The sequence below is a fragment of the Ischnura elegans genome, chromosome X (genome assembly GCF_921293095.1).
Source record: "Ischnura elegans chromosome X, ioIscEleg1.1, whole genome shotgun sequence".
Taxonomy (NCBI): Eukaryota; Metazoa; Arthropoda; class Insecta; order Odonata; family Coenagrionidae; genus Ischnura; species Ischnura elegans.
The window spans coordinates 110,927,233-110,952,046 of NC_060259.1; the positions used below are offsets into that span (position 1 = coordinate 110,927,233).

Sequence of the window (24,814 nt, forward strand, 5' to 3'; positions counted from 1 at the left end):
GAATATAGTCCATTTGAAATCTTCTTTTGTCTCCTGTCATTTTGCATGTAACCTTCTTCACATGATTCTTAAACAGCGTGTTGGCAACCACTAATTTGTGTTCTGTGCGGAATTCCAGAAGCCTTTCTCTTATTTCATTTCGATTTCCTAATCCATATTTTCCGGTTATTTCTCCATCCTGACCTTCGCCGATGACAGCGTTCCAAGACCCTAAAATTAAAAGGTTTTTTTTTTCACCCCTTACATATTTTATTACTTCCCTGATATCATCGTAAACGTTTTCAACTTCTTCATCCTCGTGGTAGTAGTCGTAGGCATGTAGACCTGGACCACTAGGGTATCTACCGGTTTAGTCTCTAGCTAACTAGTCTCATAGTATTCATCATGACTAATCCTTTCGTTAAACTGGAGGAAGCTTTTCGCACGTATTTCGGTGCTCTTCTGGAGGATTATCGCAATCCTAGCTTTACTATTAAGAGATCCTGTGTGTATAACCCTATAGCTTCCACTCAAAAAATCTCGCTCTTCAAGCCACTTCATTTCACTTATTTGTAACACGTCGAGGTTCATTTTATTTGCATTTCCACCTTGAGGTTTTCTAGCTTACTGCAGGTCCTAAGTGATCTCACATTATATTCTTATCCTCAAAAATTCCGCACAGTTGACCGATGTCCCTGTCGGGTCGTCTCCGCCCGAAAATCCACAAAATCCGGGGTACTTGTTTATCTCCGAAATATTTTATCTGAAAAAATTCCATCACGTCCGTTATTTAAACTGGCAATGCAAATAAAATTAAACCAAAAATATCCCTCTTTAAAAGGTCATTCCTGTATAGGACCTGGTGTATAGCTTATCACTAGAGAATGTAAAGCCAATAGTTATTTTTTTATTCTACAATTGACAGCTGAATGGCGACTAACGAAACCGAGTTTCGACCATTTGCATAATTTATTATGTGAATTTTTATTGTATTTATCGTATTTTTATTTGGTTCATTGTAAAACTGAAGTGTAAAATTATTTTTTTGTTTTGACCTCTGTATTGTAATTATAACAAAATAAGCAACTGTGATTTCTGGGAAGGGAATCTCTCCACTGATTTCTCTCATTGGCTACGTAAAGCTTCCCATAGTATCGCACGAGCTCTCTGCAATTTTTTCTGAACATTGCCTTTTATGTCAAAGAAGGCTATTTGGGCTTTCAGCCGGGTGCTCTCTCTCCATTCTGCCGACAAATCGAGTTCCGAAACGTCTGGGAGCTAGAATAGCCTTCTTTGACTCTATTCGCCGGGAAAGCATCATTGTCTTTTTTGGGATGACATGACAACTGATTATTATTTATTTTGGATCGCCCAGTCTCATTGAGGGCATATTATACGTGAAAAGTCGTTGTTATTACGAGAAAGGTCGTTACAATAGTCCTTTCAGTGTATCTGACCTATAAGATAAACTCGGATGGGAATCTGTCAGACCGTAGATTGAAACAAAGACTGAACCTTTTAGATGAATTCAAGAGCAGTGTCTATACTAACGAAGTTAGCCATATCTTACGAACGCCAGCATGCTACGGAAGATCAGATCATATAAATAAAATAAGAGAGATAGACTGTAGAACAGCCAGATTCAGAATGTCTTTTTTTCCACGATCTATAAAAGATTGATTGTAAAGGCAGCGTTAGAACTCACAAATAGATTAGATGACCTGTAGTGTAGCCTAATAACTTATTTATAGCTTAATTATAGTTTCTGAATTTTATTATTATTTCTAACAGCATGTGGTAGTATAATTTGTTAGTATGCGTGACGTTTTTTTGGACCGAGTGGTGTGCATGTGGGAGTCCAAATGCATGCTGCATGCTGGTGATTGATCACCCCCTGCCAAACACTCTAGAGGTGGCTCGCAGGGAATAATGCAGATGTAGATCTCTGTATTCACATGATGATAATGCCGTGCACCGGAAAGGCCGTTTCAAAGGAGAGACGAGCGGGTCACGTGGAACGCTCGAGAAGGCGTGAGCCAGCTGCGTGAGATGCGACGAGCCCGTCAAAGGGTTTTTCCGCGCGGGGTGCACATGTGGTGCAATGGAGCTAACCGCACCGCTACCCAAGCGCACCTGTGGCTGTATTGAGGAGCGCCGTAACATCGGTGTATAAAATTACTTGCGCTTGAGTTTTCAAGAAAATATTTTATGCCATGAAAAATTACCCAGAAAATAGTCCTCCAATGCAATTCTATATTTTTAGGCTAATTTTACGTTTTGAAACCCTATATCATTCAGGTCATACGATTCCTTAATGGATTAGTCATATTAAAACTAATTACTCAAATGACATAGAAAAAAAACTAAAAGTAATAAAAAATACATTATTTTCAAAATGATAAAAAATTTCCCTGATGTGGGAGAACCAAGTTTTTTGTTAAGGGAGATATGTGTTTAAAGAATAATATAATGTGAAAAAATAAAAAAACCTCATCAAGGAAATTGTATGGTATATTTGAGCAAATTTTTCTCAATTTAATTCATTGTTATTCCGTAAAAAGGGGTGGGAGGCTCAATTTTCAACTTTCTTGTGCCATAATTTTTAGATTACGTAGGGCAGCACAGAGAATACAATACCATTTTATGTGTCTTGGCCTTTATTTCTGATGCATTACCTGAGACATCTAAATGTTTTTATACGTGAGAATTCATAGGCGGATCTAGGAGGGGGGGGGGCACGGGGGCACTTGCCCCTCCCAGACCCCTAGAAAATGTGCAAGATTTTTAATACGGTCCCGTTATCATTGCGTTCGTTTGTATTACGAGGTATCCTAGGCCCTCCCCCAGAACAAAATCCTGGATACGACCTTGCTTGTGCCCCCCCAGAAATCAATCCTGGATCCACCTCTGGGTGAGATGTGATTATATTTATAGTGGTCTGATCCTATTGCTCGCGATGGTGTGAATAGACTCTTACACGATTTATACACGATTACCACTCGCAGATTCTGCCATCGTTTAACCTTCTTGAATGGGCTCAAGAAATAATGAACTGAAAAATTTTATTTGAATTTATAGAGAAATTCATTCATCTTGCATTCATTCATTCATTCATTCATCGCCTGATGATGCGCCCTGTAACGGTCGCGAAAGCTTGCACGACAAAGCGCAACACTGATGCAGCTGCACCCGGAAGCCGTTAGCAACGATGCCTCTCGCTGCGAAAACCTACGTTCAAAGTTATAGAGAAATTTTCCTTTATTTTTAATGTAATAGGTACATTTTTATGGTTAATAAAGGCCCACAAATATAATTTTTTTTCAAATTTGATATTCATTAGCAAAACAGCATCTATTGATTCCCAAATATAACTTCAATAACATGTCATCACTCCAAGTGGGTTGGGTCGATTGAGAAATAAAGTTTTCCTCGTAGTAGTTTTTCAAGTTTCAGAACACGTGTAGTAAGTAAGTGCTCCTTCGTCGGTACGTTTATATGTCATTTATTAGCTAGTACCTTAGTAATTTTGATAAATAACTTATCATCGTTATTTATTATTAATAAATGACAGATAAACGTAAAAAGGTTGTGTGTTTCGTTTATCTATATAGCGTGTTGCGATGTAATTTTAATAGATTTCGCAAGAAATGCGACGTCTTTCGTTTTTACGGGATCTTTTTCATAACCGTGACTATAATGAAATCTTGTAAAAGATCTTTTAAAAGATTTCATTATAGTCACGGTCATTTCATTATATTCATTATATTCATGGTTATGAAGAAGAGGAAGCCTGGATGATTAGAAGGAGAATCAGAACTGCGTGGACCAGTCATTTGTGCTGAGAATACCGCTAGGATGTGATCCGACTGTAACAGCATTAAAATATTACAAGCGTTGGATTAAAAAAGCCTTATCCCGGCCTCAAAAATGCTCATTGATATCCTTGACTGATTGAAAAGCTTGATAACACCTCAATAACGGTATCTTATTTAAAATTAATTTTAAAATTAATACAGCATAAATTGCATATATTTCCAAACTTTGAAGACTCTCCAAGGATTCATCTACATCTACATAATACCCTGCGAGCCACCTCTAGGGTGTTTGGCAGGGGGTGATCAATCACCAGCATGCAGCATGCATTTGGACTCCCACATGCACACCACACCGTCCAAGAAACGTCCCGTATAATAACAAACTATACTACTATATGCTGTTAGAAATAGAATATAGAATAGAAATTCAGAAACATGCATTAAGTTTTACATAGGTTAGTAGGCTACACTACAAGTCATGCAATCTATTTACGAGTTCTATTGCTGCCGTTATAATCTCTTATTGATCGTGGAAAAAATGACATTCGGAATCTGTCTGTTCTGCAATCTATCTCTCTTATTTTATTTATATGATCTGATTTTCCGTAGTACGTTGGCGTCCGCAAGATATGGTTAACTTCGTCAGAAAAGACACTGCTCTTGAATTTATCTAAAAGGTTTAGTCTATTTTTCAATCTACGGTCCGACAGAGATTCCCATCCGATTTTATCTAAGAGATCAGTCACACTAACAAGACTATCGTAACGACCTTTCACATACCTGGCAGCTCTTCTTTGCACGCGTTCTAACTCTGTTATTAAGCCTTTTTCATGAGGGTCCCAAACACTGGCAGCGTATTCCAAATGTGGTCTAACGAGGGAAAAGTAGCTAATTTCTCTCACTTTGTCGTCGCACTTTCCTAATATTCTTTTAACAAAACCCATTTTACGATTAGCTTGACCGGTTATTTCTCGAATATGTTTATTCCACGATAGATCATTATTGAGTCTAACGCCTAGATATTTCACGGATTCAACTGCATTTAATTGGGTGCCTCGAATGATATAGTTACGCTGTAGGGAGTTATTCTTCTTCCAGAAATTCATTACGACGCATTTTTCCAAATTTAATTCCAACTGCCAAGCATCGCACCAAGCTTGGATAGCAGCAAGGTCATTCGTTAGTAAAATAATACTTGTTTGAGTTTCCACCTCAGAATACTTTACATACGAGCGATATGTAAGGATAAACTAATCTTGAAATTGACGTAAGTTCTCATCCCTTAATGAAAAAAGCAATTGATTTGAGGGTGATCAGTGAATGGAGATCGGTGATATGCAATGTTTGAGGGGAGCTGAGCACAGATATGCCCAGCAACGGTGGCACAGAAACCCATCACGCTAATGGAAGTTGTGACGCGGAGTTGCTGCATGAGTGCATCGATACACATTCCGAACACTTCCGAGGGGAAAACTCTCACAACGAACATCGAAAGCTTACGATGTCACTCATACATTGACTCCGGAGAAGTAAAATATTAGTAAATATAAAATGAATCAAATTTTACCGATAACTTACAGAGCAGTCCATTTCGAGTAAATTTTGACAGATGGAAGAGATATGATTAGTATTGCTGCTCGAACCACTAAAGATAATTGTCTTTTGGTATTATAAGCACCAACATGCAACCGCAAAAACATTATGCTCTATTAAGCATACAATGTTTTAGATGATTCGTAAAAGTTATATTTATTTAGGCGAAGAAATTTTCTCGTAAATTCACAAGACTCACTCGTTTACTCACCCAACCCGAAGTTAAATAAAGAAATCTAGTATGCTGTTGTCCTCATAAGAAGTCCATGATTACGTAAAATTTAGATTTAAATTTCCGATTAATTTAATTTCCAATTCTCGATGGGCCGAGTGTGGAAGGTTCAATGAGAAAATATAATGAAATGTATGTTCACTCAGGCGCTTCGCAGATTTCCGCGTTCAGTTTCCATAGAGGCGCGTCCGGTGACTCATTTCTATCCCGAGTATCAGGATATCGTCATATTGTCTCTCCTATCCCTCGGTTTCAACCACTCCATACTTCGTACTATCCTCTCTTTTCCATTCCACCACTTTGATGCAATACAGAAATAATCCACCCCTACAAGCTTAAAAAAGTCAATCAGTTATCTGAAAGCCTACGAACGTATTAAGTCTGTCCTTAGATAAGAGATTAAATGTGCTGAGTCTCAATGACGGTTCAAAACCGAAGTTTAGTTGCAATGGGTGAGGATAGATCTTATTTCGTACTAAGCCACAGGTGTGTGAAGGTCGCACTTCTAGGGAGGGAAGGCCAATTCCTTCCTGGCCCACCTATCATCACGAGGCTTGTTGTGTCGAGTGACAGTGACTGTTTGATCAGCAGTCCAACTTCGTCCGTCGTCGTCTCGTTGACCTTCAGTTCAATGCCCTAACCTAAAGACCTAAGTTCATAATACCAACGGACGTGTCTCTATACTTACGCCGAAACACTTAACGTGCACGGTATACAGATTAAAACATGAAAATGAGCTAGGACTGCCATACTTTGTGAATGGATTTGCTTTAATTTTGACCATTTTCCCTTTCCACTCGCTTTCAGGAAATTGAGCATTCACCAAAATCTCTCGGTTAGGAATTATATTAGTAAATCAACGTGGCTCTAGAAATATTTCAACCTAATATTTTGCTCCACAACTTTAAGAATGCGGAGTTACGACTCGTGAAACTGTGTAATTACAGCTTATTGTTTCAAGAAATTTGAAGAATGATGTTAACAAGGCTAAATTGTAAATAAAGGCGAAAGGAATCCGTTGAATTTCAACGAATAATGAAGGCTAAAGTATGACTTCACATTTACGAAAGCAGTGGTTTAGTGTATCAATCATAACTGACGATTTCATAAGTGCTTCGACTGCTAACACGTGCATAGTGCTACGAGTCTTGAGTGACCTCTTTACTCACTCATCAACATAGAGTCCTAATTACTGAAGATAGAGCGATGAAAATTTCAGAATATACTCCTTGTATCCTGTGCAGGCGCATTGAGATTAGGATGCCGCTATAATGAGGTGAAAAGCAAAAATGGCATGTGTTGTTTACATTAGGTAATACTGTCAACGTTAATTAGATTTCCGTTATCTCTCGAGAAAAAGAATTATCCGTCAAGGTAGCGCAGTTAAACTTTAAAATTGTATTAACAAGCAATTTTGATTTCTTACATCGCCTATATATGTGCGCTAAAAGATCGTGATGTATTTACCTGTACAGGTAAGCGGATGACTGCATGTCAACTCGCCTAACTGATTACATGAAAATGTACTTCCTTTATTTCACTCCGATTACAAGTCGATTATTACTTTTTTGTTGCTAGAAATTTCTTGAATTTCCTTCGCACTTGTTGATCTCCTTTCCGTTTCTATCAGCGATAATGCTAGCACTTCCGATGGTGTGCATTATTTCAATACTGCCGTGTCAATGGAGGTAAAATTCACATAAATTACGCATGATTAACTATTAAAAAATTTGGAGAGCGTTCACTTATACGTGAATTTTGTACCAAGCGTGGGGAATGACAATACATTAAGCAGGAAATAACCTCAAATCAAAAATGCTGCAAGTTTCAACAACAGCGTATTTCTATTTGGCGTTGCACTAATGACTGCCTTTCCTTGACGACGATAACTGCGGATATCCCGGGCAATCTTCAACCATTTCTCTGTAATGTCAATTTTCACAATTTATCATGGCGAATCTGTTAGAGAGTGCAATTTCTCATATGTTTATAGGTTACCGTGTTACGGTAAAAATATTGTTGTTGTTGATTAAGTTCTTGTAATGGTTGCATCTGTATGGCTTCTTAAATATCAAATAATAAAAATATTAACGAAATACAACAGGTTACGGGCCCAGTCACGATATAAAAGAAGAAAAGTTTTATGTGGATCTGCTAAACTCAGTGCCTGGCCGCGGTGTCTCGCGCGTTTTGTGGAATATTGAAGATAGTGAACATAGATCTGTTTGACTGGAGACCTTAAAAATGGAAGAAGAAGACAGATTTGAGATGCAACAATTTGACGGGAAGAATTACGATAGTTGGAAATTCTTAATGGAATTAATACTGGACGAAAAGAACCTAAGGTATATAATAGAGAAGCCGTATTCAGAAATAATAGCGACTTACGCAACTGCCCCAGACGGTGAAACCACAGCAGATAAGAAATTAAGAGAAGTGAAATTGGAAGAATATGAGAGAGATAATAAGAGAACGAAGAGATATAGGGCTGAAAGAATCAAAATGTAGCTTTTGGAAATAGTTAAAGGTTTCGTTACTGCTCACGAAATGTGGATTGCACTGAAAAATAGATACGAGAAAAGGTCGATGGCGAGTGTAATTAGTCTCACCAAGAAATTTCAAAATCTAAGATATTTGCCTAACCAAAACACGTTTGAGAAATTTTGTACAGAATTCGATAAGACTGTTCGTGAACTTTATGAAGTGGGAACCAAGTATGATCTAAGGCAACAGATTATCCATTTTCTCATTACTATGCCAAGTGAATATGACAGTGTGGTAACTTCATTACGAACTGTTGCTGCAACTCAAGATTTAAATATGGAAATAGTGAGACAGCAAATAGAAGAATATGAGCAAGGCCATGACAGAAAGAAGAGACTGAACAATGTGAATTTCCAGCCAACGATGTTTGCTGGTTTCAGAGGAAGAGGAGGTATGACTTCACCAAAGCCAATTTTCCGATTCCCATGCAATAACTGTGGAATTGTTGGACACATAATTGCTGACTGCTTCCGACCAGGAGGTGGTGCCTATCGACAGCATCAAGGACGCAGTGGACGTGAGGGATGCGGTACCTTTCGGAGAGGCCGTGAGAATCAGCATCAGCAGTGCAGCGGTGGCCATCAGGATCGGAATTCAAACAGCTATCGTGGCCGAGGTGGTATGAATAATAATAATAGAGGTAGTCATCAAGCTCATCTTACAAATATGAGAGTTAATACCAATTCAAATAACCAAACTAATGAACTAAATACTGAAGAAGTAACTTATAATTTTGTTACTGAAGTTGAAGCATGCTGTATTGAGGGTAAAGCTGATACGGAGAATGCATCTAATGATGACTGGGTTATGGACTCTGGTGCGTCTGAACATTTGGTGAGAACTGATACCCTAGCTAGTAATATTAGAATTCTTGAAAAACCAGTAAAAATACTCATTGCTAGAACCAGAGATTTTATAATTGCTGAAAAGATATGTGACATTCATGCTTCCACACTAGTAAATGGTAAGATTATAAATATTAATTTCTTAGACGTTTTGATGGTTGACCAATTGAAGTGTAATATGCTTTCTATTTCTAAACTTGAAGACAAAGGTAATAAAATGTTCATTGATGATGGTGAATTTACAATAGTTAATAAGAAACATAATAGAGTTGTAGGGGTTGGTACAAGGGATGGTAGTCTGTATAAATTAGAGTTGAATCTACGGGGCCAGTGTTATAATGCTACTATTTCTGATGATTTATGGCACAGGAGACTTGGACATATCAGTGATGGAGTAATGAAGAAATTAGTTAAATGTGTGGACGGTATTGATTCCATTGATAAGGTATGTCAAGATATGTGTGAAATTTGTATTTCAGGAAAACAAACTAGTGTTCCACATACTCAAACCAGAGATAGAGCAACAAGAGAACTAGAAAGAGTTCAGTCTGATTTAACTGGCCCTATTACTCCAACTGCCTATACTGGAGTCAGATATTTGATCAGCTTTGTTGATGATTTTACCCATTTTTGTGTCACATATGGACTTAAGGAGAAATCAGAAGCTGCAGGATTTGTAAGACAGTATGTAGCAATGGCAACAAGTAGATTCAATTGTAAAGTAGTTCACTTTAGATGTGATAATGGTGGGGAATATGTAAATGATGAATTGATTAAATTCTTTGAGGAACAAGGGATTCAATGGGAACTTACGATCCCTTATACTTCTCAAATAAATGGAGTAGCTGAACCTATGAGCAGAACAATTAAGCACAAAGCTAGGTGTATGTTAATTGGTAGTAACTTGAAGAAATCTTTCTGGATTGAAGCAGCTTTAACAGCTGTGTATTTAATTAACAGAATACCGACTAGGGCTATTGATCCTTTAAAAGTTCCAGCGGAACTCTGGTATGGCACTCGTCAAAATTTGAAGAAACTGAGAGTTTTTGGTTGTGTTGCCTATGTCAAAAGAACAAAAATGAACTTAGAGGAAAATTTGATGAAAAGACTAAGAAATGTATTTTTATAGGTTATTGTCCCAATGGGTTTCAGTTGTGGAGTTTGACTGAGAATAAAATGATCTCGGCATGTTATGTTATATTTAATGAAAATAAAATTAATTTGATGGGGAAAAATATGTAGAACTCTGGAGTGAGAGTAAGAATGAAAATGTAGAAGATAGCGGTAGTGAAACTGAAAATGTGGAAGAAGATCAAGGATTGAGGAGGAGCACAAGAGTAGTAAAAAGACCTACTTATCTTGGAGGTTATGTGACATTAGCTTATAATGACTTGATTCAGAGAGAGGATCAAGATAAAATAGATCACTGCTTGTTGACTCATTTTCTTACTGATGAAAACACTAAACCTCTAACTCACGCGATTGAAGAAAATTCTAATTTAGTTTTAAATGCAATAGCTTTTTCCGAGATTGTTCCTGAAACGTTTGATGAGATAGAAGGCATAATCGATGAAAAGGAATGGATGAGGGCTGTTCAGGAAGAAATGAATGCACTTCAGAAAACTAAAACTTGGTAATTAGTTCAATGTCCAACAGTTAGAAAACCGATTAAATGCAAGTGGGTTTTTGCTCTAAAAAGAGATAGTAATGGAGAAATAATTAGATATCAAGCTAGGTTAGTGGCAAAGGGATGTTCACAAAAACAAGGTATAGATTATACAGAGACATATGCACCTGTAGCAAGATTGAGCATCATTCGAGCAAGATTGAGCATTCATCACTTAGAGCTCTGTTAAGTGTAATTAATCATAAAAATATGTATTCCTATCAATTGGACGTAAAGAACGCCTTCAAAATGGAGAGTTGAAAGAAGATATATATATGTTACCCCCTGAAGGTTTGAAAGTTAAAGAAGGCTTGGTTTGTAAGTTAAAGAAAACATTGTATGGACTTAAACAGGCTCCTATGGAGTGGAACTTTAGATTTCATGAGTTTATAACCAAACTTAACCATAAGCAATTTGTAAGTGACAAATGTATGTATGTAAGATGTCTAAGCTCTACTATTGACTATGTTTTGTTGTATGTAGATGACATAATTGTCGCCAGTAATGAAAAGGTGTCAATTGAGAGTACTGTAAGAAAATTAAGAGAAGAATGTCAAATGAGAGATCTTGGTGAATTAAACTGTTTCTTGGGTATAAAGATAGAAAGAAGAGAGGGAAGTATGTTTCTAAGTCAAACTAAATATATTGAAAAATTACTTGAGAGATTTAATATGGTTACAGCAAATCCAAGAGATACTCCTTTGGCATTTGGCAAATTCTGTGATGTTCAATCAGAACCAATTCAACATAATAGATATAGAGAGTTGATAGGAGGACTTATGTATGCATGTGTAGCAACAAGGCTAGATATTTTGGCATCAATTAGTTTTTATGGTCAATATCAGACCAATCCCACTAACCCTGTCGATTTCTGAAACAACAATGCCTGTTCGCTGTCCGTTTGAAGTCTGTTGATAGCCTGTTGGAGATTAGTGAACAGAGTATAAACAGCCAACGAACAATCTCGGGTCACTCACAAGTAGGAACAACTTACGAACAGCCTACCAACAGTTTGTACTCTGTTTGCAGCTTGTTCCTTAACAGGCAGGCAACAAGCATTTCGGGAACAATAGTGAACAAGCAGGGGCCGGTTGGTAGTATGTTTCACCGAACAGGGAATGAACAGACAACAGAGAACAAACACTAAACACCCTAACGATTTACGTAAAAATGATGCCTGTTCGCTGTCAGTTTGGAACCTTTTAGAGATTTTGAGAACAGATTATGAACAACGTACGAACAATTGTTTTAAGTTTCGGAATTTGGACAACAATTTGGATTAATCCAAATTTAATTGAGTACAAGGAAGTTTGATTGAATCCAAAGAAAATATCATCTACTTAAACAGTAATTATATACGGTTGAATTCATTATCACGAATACCATCAACCACGGATGACGGTTATTGAAGTGAGCACGCAAATTATATTAGCTATCTGCTCGGCTTACGCACGTTAAATACTTTACTTCGCCAATTACAGGCAGGGGCCGTATGTTTCAGCCAAAGAGTATGTACTCTGTGGTTTCAGCGGACTGGGAACGAACAGACAACAGTGAACGAACAGACAACAGTGAACGGACAGTCAACAGGCAAGGGCCGGTTCATAGTCCGTTTCACGGTACAGGGTACGAACAGAAAACAGTGAACAGCTAGTGAACAGGTTCTCAACAAGGACGGAAAGATAGCGTGGTGCTGCTACCTACCTATAGAAGATAGCAAACGCAAAGGACGCCAATAACCGATACCGTTATCCGGACAGTTTACGAGCACATGGTCGACTGTGTTGTGGTGAAGGTGTTGGTTGCGGAGAAAACAGTTATTTATTTGATTATTATTTAACCTGTGCTAAATGCCCGCAGTGACGAATTAAGTAATTCGTGCATCCATTCAGTGATAGTGAAAGTCGTGAAGTGATATTTGTTCTTGAGTGTGTTTATTTAATAATTTATTGTGTCTCTTAAGTTTTTGAGCAAGTACTGAGATTTGTATTGTATTTGTATTATGCGTATGTGCGTTACGTCGCCAATAAGAACCAACAAACACTGTCAGAGGACTGTCTTTCTTGTAGGTTTGTTTGTGAGAAGTGAAATCATCGTGTTCATAAATATTCTTTAAAGGCGTGTTTCTCTTTCAAAATCACACGTATTATATTGACATAGTGCAGAATCCGAGTTGTATTAATTTAAGGAAGTACATATTTCTTTGATGAAGGCATGTGAAATATTTGTTGATGTAGTGGTTGTTCTGTTAATGATGACAAAGCTTGCTTTTCTGCAACTATTCAAGATTTTTATAACTAATGGAATATGTGGAAAAGCACAATAAAATTTTTTCTTACAATCATTCAAATGAATTTCAACTTTTAATTCTATTTTAACATAAATTATCTCTTGTCTATTATGTCCAACTTAGCAACAGCGAACAGTTAAGGAACAAAGTATGCGCATAGGGAGAGAACAGACAAATAACCATCTTCCCACATTGTCACAGACAAGGAACAGACAAGGCGTTCCAATTTACATTCTACGAAAAGTCGCCTGCCTGTTCTCTCTTGGTCAAGGAACAGGGAACAAACAACCTAAGAAAACAGGCAATGAACTGACAGCGCACAGTCCCCTGCCTGTTCATTGTCTGTGGTCCAACAGGTAAGGAACAGAGAATGCCGCTTTCTTAACAGGGAGGGAACAGACAAGTAACCCTTTTCTCACAGACAAGGAACAGACAAGGCGTTCCAATTTACATTCTACGAACAGTCGCCTGCCTGTTCTCTCTTGGTCAGGGAACAGGGAACGAACAGCCAACTGACAGACAATGAACAGACTTTATTGTTACAGAAATCGACAGGGAAAGCTCTTTGGACTGGTTTGAAAAGAGTTCTGTGTTATTTAAAAGGAACTAAGAACTATGGGTTGATCTTCAAAGGTCTTAATGATAGCAATGTTGTTGGATATGCTGATGCAGACTATGCTAATCATAATGATAGAAAGTCTGTGTCAGGCTATGTTTTCAAAGTTTATGGAGATGCAGTTGTTTGGGCCTCAAGAAAACAGCGCACAGCTGCACTTTCATCGACTGAAGCTGAGTTTTATGCCCTAGCTTCAGCTACTGCAGAACTGCTTTGGTTGTATAATTTACTAGTTGAATTGAAAATTCAGGTGAAACATCCAGTTGTTATATATGAGGACAATCAAGCTTGTATTAATTCTTTGTCAAAATGGGATCAAAAGAGAATGAAGAATATTGATGTAAAATATAATTTTGTAAGAGAATTAGTCAATAAGAAGTTGTTAGATGTTCAATATATACCTACTGATTGTCAAGTAGCAGACATTTTCACCAAAGGGTTACCATATACATCATTTTCAAAACACAGAGCAGAACTTGGTCTGACTGAAGGTTAATGACGTAAAGTTGTATATTGTGTTAAATGAATAAAATTAAAAGATAAGGGTAGAGATGAATGAGAAATTGAGGAGGAGTGTTAGAGAGTGCAATTTCTCATATGTTTAATGTTTCTCATATGTTTAATGTTTCTTATATGTTTATAGGTTACCATGTTACGGTAAAAATATTGTTGTTGTTGTTGTTGATTAAGTTCTTGTAATGGTTGTATCTGTATGGCTTCTTAAATATCAAATAATAAAAATATTAACGAAATACAACAGAATCATTTATCATTTTACATATACATTTATTTCATGTGGTGATACAAAACTTGGACTATCGCATAAAATTGTTCCGCCGTATTAATTAATATTTTTCAAGCTATTTTTGCTTTAATAAAATTACCATTTTCATAAAAACTACCGAAAACAATTGAAATTATAATAAATTAATCATTTCAAGAACTAACAACGCTGGGATAGAGGCTACGAGACGTCAGCCGCGACCGAAGACGCTGTGCAAGCTGGCATCCTATTGGACGAAGGTTTCAATGCCCAAGGGCCAACTTATGATGGTCAGACATCAATTATTGAGAGTGAATTGTATTTTAAAAGAGTATTATGGTACTCACTAGAGCTGTGTCCGCCCCTCCTACGATGGTGATACCCAAGTAGCTTGAAATGCGGGGAATTTCAATGTGAGAGACTTCTCCTTCCAGGACTGGTAGCCTGGTTATCCCTGAAAACAAGTATATTTTCAAAGATTAAGAGTTGACAATGACATTTTTTATCATAAGAGCGAGGAAATTACTCCAAGATTAGATCTTCATGCATGATATTTGCAGAAAACTATTGGGAAGGAATATTGAGTAAAAATAAAATACATAAAATATCATAAGGAAAGGGAATACATATTCTCTTTCAACAAAATAGCTTTAGTTCTTCAAAATTGTAGATATGGCGAAGATATTTTGTGGAAAATTTTTACATTGGACAATTTTTATCATAGCATTAGATGAATAAATTCTTTGGCATTTGTTCGTAGAACTACAGCAGTCTATGTACTGGAGTTAAACTTTAAGTCCCTAAAATATTCCTTAATTACGTAAATGCTAGAGCACCTTGTGCACTAATACTCACGAAGAAAACTTGGATTGAGTACGTTAACAACCTTAGATAATAACATTTAAGGCCAACACCTAAAGAAAAACTCGAAGTCAACTTCATACACTGTGTCCTCAGCACTGTTTTTAATTAGTCATTCGCTGATCAATCCCTTGTTTTTTTTTAAATCTCTTCGGCAGACGGGAGACCTTTCCCCTGCTTTTCATATCTTTTAGTTACCTTGGTCTATCCCTCGTACTCATACTGCATTACGTATCTTAGAACTATTAAATAAATATATTCCATGCATTGGCTCCTATTTCATCAATACATACATTTTAAGGTCTCTAATGCCCGGCATCGTGTCGTTCGGGTTCGGAGGAGAAACTTTCACGTGCTGTCCCTTCGAGAGCGGACTGTAGACTGCCAAAAAAGGAAGTCCACCCTCCCGTTCTCACCGCCCAGGAACGGCCCGCCGGCCAACCGCACCCGCACATTCAAACAGGCGGCGGGAGACGCACTCCCCAAATATTCCGCCCGCCTCGTCTGAAGGACGAAAGAACTGTCTGCAGTGCACAGGGAGCAGTCCGCCCGCCATGATCGGCCGGTATCACGGCTACTGTCCCGCTGGTATTGGCAGCGGACTGAGTCTCACGATCGGACGTTGCAACGTGGTATTCGCCATTTTCACTGTTACAACGCGAACTAATGCATCCGGTCCAGGATGAACCTCGGTTATGCGGCCCAATGGCCACTTGGAAGGTGGGTAGCGGTCGTCTCGGACGATCACGAGCTGTCCTACAGTGAAGTTTTCCTTTGGATCACGCCATTTGGTCCTCTGCTGCAGGTGTTGAAGGTACTCTCGTGACCAGCGTTTCCAAAAGTTCAGCTGCAGCCGTTGAAGAAGACGCCATCTGGATAAGCAATTACCTGAAATATTGGGACACTCAGGTTCTGGAATTAGAAACAAAGTACCACCAACTGAAAAGTGGGCTGGGGTCAGAGCATTTAGGTCATCTGGATCAGAGGACAATGGATGGAGAGGTCGGGAGTTGAGACAGGCCTCAATTTGAATGAGAACTGTTGAGAACTCTTCAAACGTGAGGGTATGTTCACCAACTACTCTGAGAAGGTGATTTTTCGTTGACTTTACCCCAGCCTCCCGTAGACCACCAAAATGTGGAGAATTCGGTGGTACGAAAGACCAACTTGTTCCATCATTGGCCAGGACTGAAGCAACTTCGGCGTAGAAATCCGAAGCTGCGCCGAACATCCTCCGCAGTTCCTTGGCGGCCCCTTGGAAAGTGGTTGCATTGTCGCTGTATAGCGAGCGGCAAACACCTCGACGTCCAGCAAAGCGTCGATAGGCAGCCAGGAACGAGTGAGTTGTGAGGTCGCTGACGGCTTCCAGATGAATTGCTCGTGTAGCAAAGCACACGAACAGTGCTACATAGCCCTAGTATAAGCGATGTCCTCTGCCTTTGGTATTGTGCAGGTAAAATGGGCCTGCGTAGTCGAGTCCAGCTACACTGAAGAGGCGCGCTGGTGTCGTCCGCGTTGCAGGAAGGCCGCTCATCAGCTGATAGCCGAAGCGTGGTTTTGCACGATGACATATCACACACTGCCGCGTGAGTTTTTTAACAAGTGCCACGTCCCCCGTATCCAAGTCTGGCTCCGTAAAATATTGAGGATAAGGGTAGGTCCGCCGTGAAGCGAGGAAAGGTGAGCAAATTGGACTAAAAGTTTGCTTAGATGGGATCTTTTCGGAAGGATGGATGGGTTTTTGGCAGAAAATGAAAGAGTGGAATTTTTTAGACGACCCCTACACGAAGAATACCGTTTTCGTCCAGAAAAGGCTTCAGGCCCCGTAGCGGATTACGCCTGGGCAGAGGCTTGCCCGCTCGTAGTAATTTCAATTCCTCAGAAAAGGCAAACGATTGTGCTAGCTGGAGCACCTTGCAACGAGCGGCAGCGAGCTCGCTAGTTGACAGAAAGTTGGTATTAGGAATTCGTGATCGTTGACAGCGCGCAATGAATCTTAGGCAGTAGGCCATTACTCTAATCAGCCTGGTTATCGAAGAGAACCGTTTCAATATTGCATTCTCTTCTGCAGCTTGAACGACGAATAGTTGAGGAACAATAACAGGTTCAGGTTGTCTTGACCAATTTTCCAGGGTAGATAGCAGCCATTCTGGTCCTCGCAACCATGGAGATGAATTTATAAGAGCATCAGGGTCTAAGCCTCGACTTGGGAGGTAAGCTGGATTCTGCTCTGAAGATACGTACTGCCATACAGCAGAAGGCAGCACAGTTTGTATAAATGACACCCTATTTGCAATGAAGGTTTTCCAAAAATAGGATGCTTTCGAAGCCAGGCGAGAGTTACCTGGCTGTCCGACCACGCGAAGACTGGTAGCGACGAGAATGCTTTTATTTTCTGCAAATGATTGACCAAACGAACAAGGAGTGCGGCTCCGCAAATCTCCAACTTTGGTATTGTTATAGTTTTAACTGGGGTAACCTTGGATTTTGCGGCGAGAAGAAATACTCAATATTGATTTGCGTCGTCAAGTACACGTAGATAAATTGCTGCAGCGTATGCTCTCTCCGATGCGTCTGCAAAGCCGTGAAGCTCGCATCTTGAGGTCGGCGTCGTTTGCACCCAACGAACAATTTGCAGCTTCGAAAGTCTAGGAATTGCATTGAAATAGTTAGTCCACCGAACCTTAATATCCGTAGGTAATGGTGTATCCCAACTTATCTTTAAAATCCACATATCTTGCATGAGTATTTTTGCGACGACAGTGACTGGAGCGACCCAGCCTAGTGGGTCAAAGAGACGCGTCATCTTGGCGAGCACCGTCCTTTTAGTGAGAGCCATAGTGTGGATTTCTGTTACTCGAAGGTTAAATCCAAACAGGTCAGCTGTTAGCTCCCATATAAGGCCAATAGTTTTTATAGGTTCCTTTGAGTCCATAGATTTTTCCTGCTCGCTTTCACGACGCTGTGAGGCACGTCGTTGCAGAAGAGCTGGATGGTTGACAGCCCATTTGTCTAGTTCTATTCCTGCACAGGCCAGCAGTTTCACTAGGAGCGTGGCGATCCTTTGAGCCATGAGTAATTTATCTGCTCCCGAGAAGATGTCATCGACGTATGAATCCTCGCGAAGGCAGGCCGCTCCCAGAGGAAACCGGTGCTCCTCATCTTCGGCGAGTCGAAGAAGGGAACGCATCGCCAAAAGTGGTGCGCAGGCTGTGCCATATGTGATCGTGGTGAGCCGGTACTCCACCGCTGGAGTGTTAGGATGCGGTCGCCAGACAATTCTTTGCAGGTCCTGGTCAGCAGGATGTACCCATATCTGACGAAACATCTTTACAATATCAGCGGTAAATACGAAGCGGTGACGTCGCCAGTTGATTAGCACCAGCCCGAGGTCCATTTGCAGAGGAGGACCAGATAGAAGAAAATCGTTCAGACAGTAGTGCTGTGAAGTACGACGAGATGCATCAAACACAACTCGAAGCTTCAAAGATGGGGTATGAATGACAGCATGATGAGGTAGGTACCAAGCCAGCTTTATCTGAGAATCGGAAGTTGGAACCTTTACCATGTGCCCAAGTTCCTCATACATCTTCATGAAGCCTCGGTAGGCAGCGGCTATCTCGGGCTCCCGAACGAATCGTTGCTCAGTCGACGCAAGTGAACTAAGAGCCGTTCGACGAGTCTCGTCTACAGTTAAAGGAAGCTCTGATACGATTGGAGGCTGAACGATATATCTCCCGTCCGACCCACGAGAGTGAGTATCCTTGAAGAGCTTCTCACATCGCTCATCCTCGGGGCGCAAAGTTCTCGTGGAGGGAGGAACTTCTTTTACTTCCCAAAATCGCTGAAGATTCTGTACAGCCGCGCAATGCAATGAGACGGGAGACCGTCTTGGAGTGGATACCGCCCGCCGTGACTCGCTCCCTAAAGTTGGTCCCGAGATGACTCATCCAAGAGCAGTGTTCTGAGCGATGATCTGTCGGTGAGGGGATCTTTGCAGCCCTTGGCGTAGTAATAGTCCGTACACATCTACACCAAGGATGAGGTCGATGGTCTCAGGCTTATGAAATAGTGGGTCAGCCATCTGCAAATTGGAGAACAAAGACAAATCTGTCTCAATTATCTCTCTTGTAGGTAATTGATTCGTGAGCCGCGGTAGTACTAATGCCTTAACTTCAAGGCAGAAAGATGGCGAATAAACGGAATACAGTGAGAGTTGAACGATGTTCAGTGCAGTGCCAGCCTCAGCTGCGCTGATACCTGACAGAGGAATCTGCGTTCGCTGACGGGGTAAATGAAGAAGCTGTGCTAAGGCCTCGGTAATGAAGGATACTTTGGAGCCGTTGTCTAACAGCGCCCGAGCTTGTACTTGGACCCCTCGAGGACCTGTGACCAGTACCTGAGCCGTAGCGAGAATTACGGAGTGGATTGGAGCAGCCACGTTGGCCGTGAGTGTGTTGACTGCTATGCCATTTGCCTCAACTGGAGACTTTAATTGAGGTTCAGCCTCAGTATCGTTAGCAGCACACAAATCGTTACCAACCGTTACTGTATGTAACAAAGAATTATGTCGTCCACGACAAGTGACACAGCGCTTAACAGACTTACACTCCTTGAAGCGATGACGACCCAGACAGTTGAAGCAGAGGTGTGATTTTCGAGCCTCATCTCTTCGTTCAACAGGAGTCTTTTCTAGGAAACTGGAGCAGACGGCTATATAGTGGTCCATTGAGCATATAGGACAATTATGGGTGCTTGTGGGAGATAGTCGCTTAGTCTCAACGTGAAAAGACTTCGCCCCAGACGAGGAAAATTTGGGCGTCGTGTTACTTCCTTTGACCCAACTCGTAAGAGGAGCTATCATCTCTAAGGCACGGATACGACCCTCGAGAAACTCTACGAGCTCCCTAAAACTGGGAAATAAGTTTGGATTCGCTTCACTATTTGGTGTGAGATTACTCAACCGGTCCTTGGTGGTCAGTTGCGACTCCCATGACTTTGGCGATTCTTTGTCCAAACGCTGAGCCGTGATAAAGACAAGCCAGTCGTTCCATGTTGCCACTGGACGGCTCAGGTTTTCTAGCGCTCGAACCACCTGAATCGTTCGGTCAACATAAGTCCGCAATTCCGATGCTGACTCCTTCATCATCGTTGGCAAATTCATTAGAGTGGACAGATGAGTGTGCAAGCACAGTGGTGGATTACTGTACCTGGCTTTCAGGGCCTCCCAGGTCGGTTTGTAGTTGGCGTCTGTAACAGAGATGTTTTTTACAAACTCCGCTGCAGAAACCTTTAGGCACATCTTTAAGTATTGCAACTTTGTAGCAGGAGAAAATCGATGTAATCCATCTACTATTGCTGTAAATAGATCGCAGAACGATTCCCAATCCGCAAATGTACCCGAAAAGCTCGGCAACGTTGTTCTCGGAAGCTGGATGGGAAGTTGGAAATTAGCGTGATCGGCCTGATCAGCTCCACCTTGTCCAGATGAGGTCGTAGGTACATCAGGTAACTGGGCGAGCATGGCTTAGTTCAGCGCACGTATCATAATAAATCTCTTCCGTCTTCGCATATTGTCCATCCACTAAATAACGCTCCTTCGACACATCTTCCCGCGTCACCAGCTCAAAGTGTGTGGAAGTGTAATCGTTCCAATACTGCTTAAGGGAGTCGATTCTACTCTGAATGGCTTCCTTAGTGATATTTGCAGCACCCTTCTTCTTTAAATTCGGCACTAACCTAGTAATTGCACGATCCCGTTGTTCCTGCTGCGCAATCAGTTGCTTCTTCGTCATAGACATAATGTTTACTAGGATCCTAACGGGTAGCCGGTATTGAAGTAATGATCAAAACGAAGACGTGGGAAAATAAACTCTTAAAGTACTTTGCGCCTAAAAAAGTGCGCAAAACAGACGAGTAACAGCCCCGTAAGAAACTTCGCTAACCAGGGCGAGCAGCGCACAGCTGATTTCGCGAGAGGAGGGAGGATAGGGAGTCAGTGGGAGAAGTGAGGGGAGAGACAGACAGCGAGGTGAGGGGAAGTACAGCACGCTCATTCGCGCGGGAAGAGGAGTAGGGGCTTTTGCGAGAGGAGGGAGGATAGGGAGCCAGTGGGAGGAGTGAGGTACAAAGTCCACCATCCAAAAGTTTGGGTACGGGTTAACTCATTGCGGCGTGACGGAGCGACGGCACGAAGTTCACAGGCACCTCCCCGGTCGAATGGCAGTGTAATTCACAATTGTTCCTCTGCAATTGTAGCCTCATGCAGCACTTATCACACAGTCGCGAATAAATAGGGATCCGGCCCGAAGGACCATTTGTTCAGTGGCCCGATGATTTATTCGCACACAGATACAGAAATTATAAGACACTTTCCACACTTTCTTTCACGTGCTGTCCCTTCGAGAGCGGACTGTAGACTGCCAAGAAAAAGGAAGTCCACCCTCCCGCTCTCACCGCCCAGGAACGGCCCGCCGGCCAACCGCACCCACACATTCAAGCAGGCGGCGGGAGACGCACTCCCCAAACAATCATTTTAAATTACTTGTAAGTGTCACGGAGTTATGGCCAGCATATAAACATTAAAATTAGAAATTAATAATTTATCTGCTAACTAGCAGTACACCCGGCGCGCCGTTGCTTGGGAAGGTTATGCGGGAGAAGGCACTTTAAATTACACATCAGAAGGTTGCGTGTTCATATCATGTCGGAGTCACCAGTGTGGGAGATGGTATTTCAAATTACTCACTTGCGCCGGGGGATGAAAAGATTTTTGTTGTTGTGGCACTGTCACGGTACAAGGCAAAACTGGTCGCTGGCGTGGGATGTATACATATACATCCCTCGCCGGAACATTCTGGTGGGAGGTTCTCGAAAGTGCCACAGATAGTACCCAGAGTTATAGGAAACTTTTTTAACAGGATATGTATGATTTCTCTTTGAGCGTGTTCAGAGGTGTGCATACCCGGCAGGATGTTCAACCACAGAAGTTGTATGACGTGACGTGATAAAGGGTAATAAGGAAACGACGCGTCAGATGCAACCAAAAGTAGCACTACGGGGTTCGAGAGCATGAGATGCACCAACCTATGTACTAACTTTGGTCGCAATTCGCGCCGCAGTGTAGAAACGCATAGCGGATAGATAAACAGACACCTTCTTTCATATATATAGATTATCCAGCTCATAATCATGATGAAACACAACATTGGTTTGGGTAACCATCGATTTTTATCACAACTCAATGGTCCTTTCAATGGAGATGCATTCCATTACTTTTACTCCCTATTCCTCAATTGAAAAAAAATTGGTGGTCCATGTGCGCCGATATGCAGACCGATTGTGTTGCTTTCGATGTCTTCTAGACTGAAATCACCAGATGGTTACGAGCACCCACGATCAAAGCCGAGAATTTCAGTGTGGGAGGGAGGAAAAGCCGGGGACATACAACATGCTCCATGGAGACCATCATTACTGGTCAACACTGGGAATGAGCGCCTTTTTTCCTTTTGGTCGGCGGTGCGGAGGCCAAGATGAGCGGCGAGTGTTCCATCGGCGGCGCGGCGTCAATGGCGCACTGGTGAATTGTGCCCTGTGCATAACAGGGATAGATATTGAGATTAAAAGAGCCGAAGGTATTTGAAGCGTAAAAAGATAATTTAGGGGTATATTTCATGGTACATTATTAAGGAACTAGTTGAATTGTATCGATAAATGATGCAACGTGTTACTTTTAATGTGGAGATGAAGGCGCGATTGAAGTAAAGTTTCCCGTTGTCTTGTGTCGAAAAAACTTTTCCATAAGCTGAATCCTAATATTACTCAAAAACTGCCTGTTTCCAATCTGATCAACAGAAAAATACTGCAAAAATATCTTGAGATTAATATTACGCTCATAGGGTCTAGTTTTTAGAATATACTTAAACAGTATATTTTCATTCTACTAAATGTATGCAGCTATTGCTTAACGCCCTCTAAAAGTATCTAGAAACTTCGCGATGAAGGAGATAGTTCATGTTCGCATATAAGGTCGATAATTTTCGAAATGTCGCGAAGATTCACTATTTAACTGATTTATAAACTTTTTCACTAGACCTTTAAATTGTCAAATATTCGGTGGTAATAATATTACATCTTGGGAAAACCAAAGAAAGCTTTTTGAGTGATCTTGTGACGCTGGCCTCATGCCCTGGCAGCCGAACCACCACCCTGATCTCATCACAGCTCTTCCTTTTTCTACTTTTCATTGCATATTATCTGCATACTGACCCAATGATTTTCTACATTCCGATATTTCTCCATTTGCATCCCAGTGATGGGAGCTCCCCTTTGCATTCAAGCATTGACGACGCCATGCAAGGCAGCCGGGGCGGGGGTGAGTAAACTCGGGGAGCAATATCAAAACATCCAACATACCGCTATGACATTTTCCCTTTCTCCTTCCATCCCATTTTCCTCGCCTACTCAATTATGTTTTCAGAAATATGCTCTGCACCCATTAGCCTCCACGCGTCGTAATTTCAGTATACCTACGAAGCCTTTTAAGAAAGAATTCCTATTTATTATGAAGGATTTTCCTCATTTACGACTTCGAGGCCTCCCGAGTGCGTTTTGGCTGGTGAACGTGGCACATATACCACACGCGTTTCCACGATCCACCACAATTGTACAAATGTATGAATAAATTTGGAAAATTGCCTGTATTGTTTCTTTCGGCGGCGGCACGCAGTTGATTTCCTTCAGCCGCGATCCATGGAAGGGCGACATCATCGGCGCGCCGCCTCCAGGGAATAGAGAGGCAATTAAAGATACCGTTTGATTTAAATGACAATTGAGATCGAGGCGTCCATAATACTGATGAGACATGTAGAAATGCAGAGTAAGCGTTATGCAAATGGTTATGCATGGATGGGTGTACCCCGCGAGGGGCAGGAGGGGGCAGCTGCCTCCCCTAGAAGCAAAACTCGCAAATGTCTTTAAGGATAGTAATATTTTTTAATAAAGAGCGGTTACAGTTTCCTTAAAATGTTGATTTCAGTCACCTTTTCCACGCTTAAATCTTACCTACAACTTGAACGACCATGGCTTGCCCCTTCCCCCTAGTTTTGATCAAGGGTACGCCATTGATGGGCTCTGTAAATGTTACAGTTGAGAAGAAGCGCCGCGCCGTTGCTTCTCCGAACGCCTACAAGATCTCGGTCGGGGGACACTGACCTGAAGAAACGAACTACAACGCCGGCGAAACTGCCGCGCGAGAGAATGAAAAGACACGTGGAGTACATCCCGTAAGCAACACAGCTTGGTCTACATCATCCTACGCATCCCTACCCGAGGATCTCCGCACTATCAAAACCCTAAAGCTCACAATAACTAATGCGTAAACTAAAAGTATGAACTTTACAATAGAGAGGTTGCAAACGTAAAAACCAATTTGCGGTGGCAGAACTGGCAGACCTACTGGAGGTGGAAGATTAGAGCCTGCAACTTCAACCGGTAAAATAACTGTCATTATAATAGCGCATGGTAATCGAATCTATTTTATTACTGCCATCAATAGACTAGCCGTCACCCGGCGGAGCCCTCCCACGAAGAGACGCGAATCCGTCAACGG

At 41.1% G+C, this 24,814-nt stretch overlaps 1 protein-coding gene across 2 annotated transcripts in view; it reads right to left on the reverse strand.

The window, feature by feature from the left end:
- The window catches only part of LOC124170827 (ligand of Numb protein X 2-like), a 101,831-nt gene that overhangs the window by 36,702 nt on the left and 40,315 nt on the right, over positions 1-24,814 (reverse strand). For both annotated transcript variants that reach the window (XM_046549810.1, XM_046549809.1), the window contains exon 2: positions 14,691-14,797. In XM_046549810.1, the coding sequence (XP_046405766.1) occupies positions 14,691-14,797 (107 nt within the window). The remainder of the gene's footprint in view (positions 1-14,690; positions 14,798-24,814) is intronic.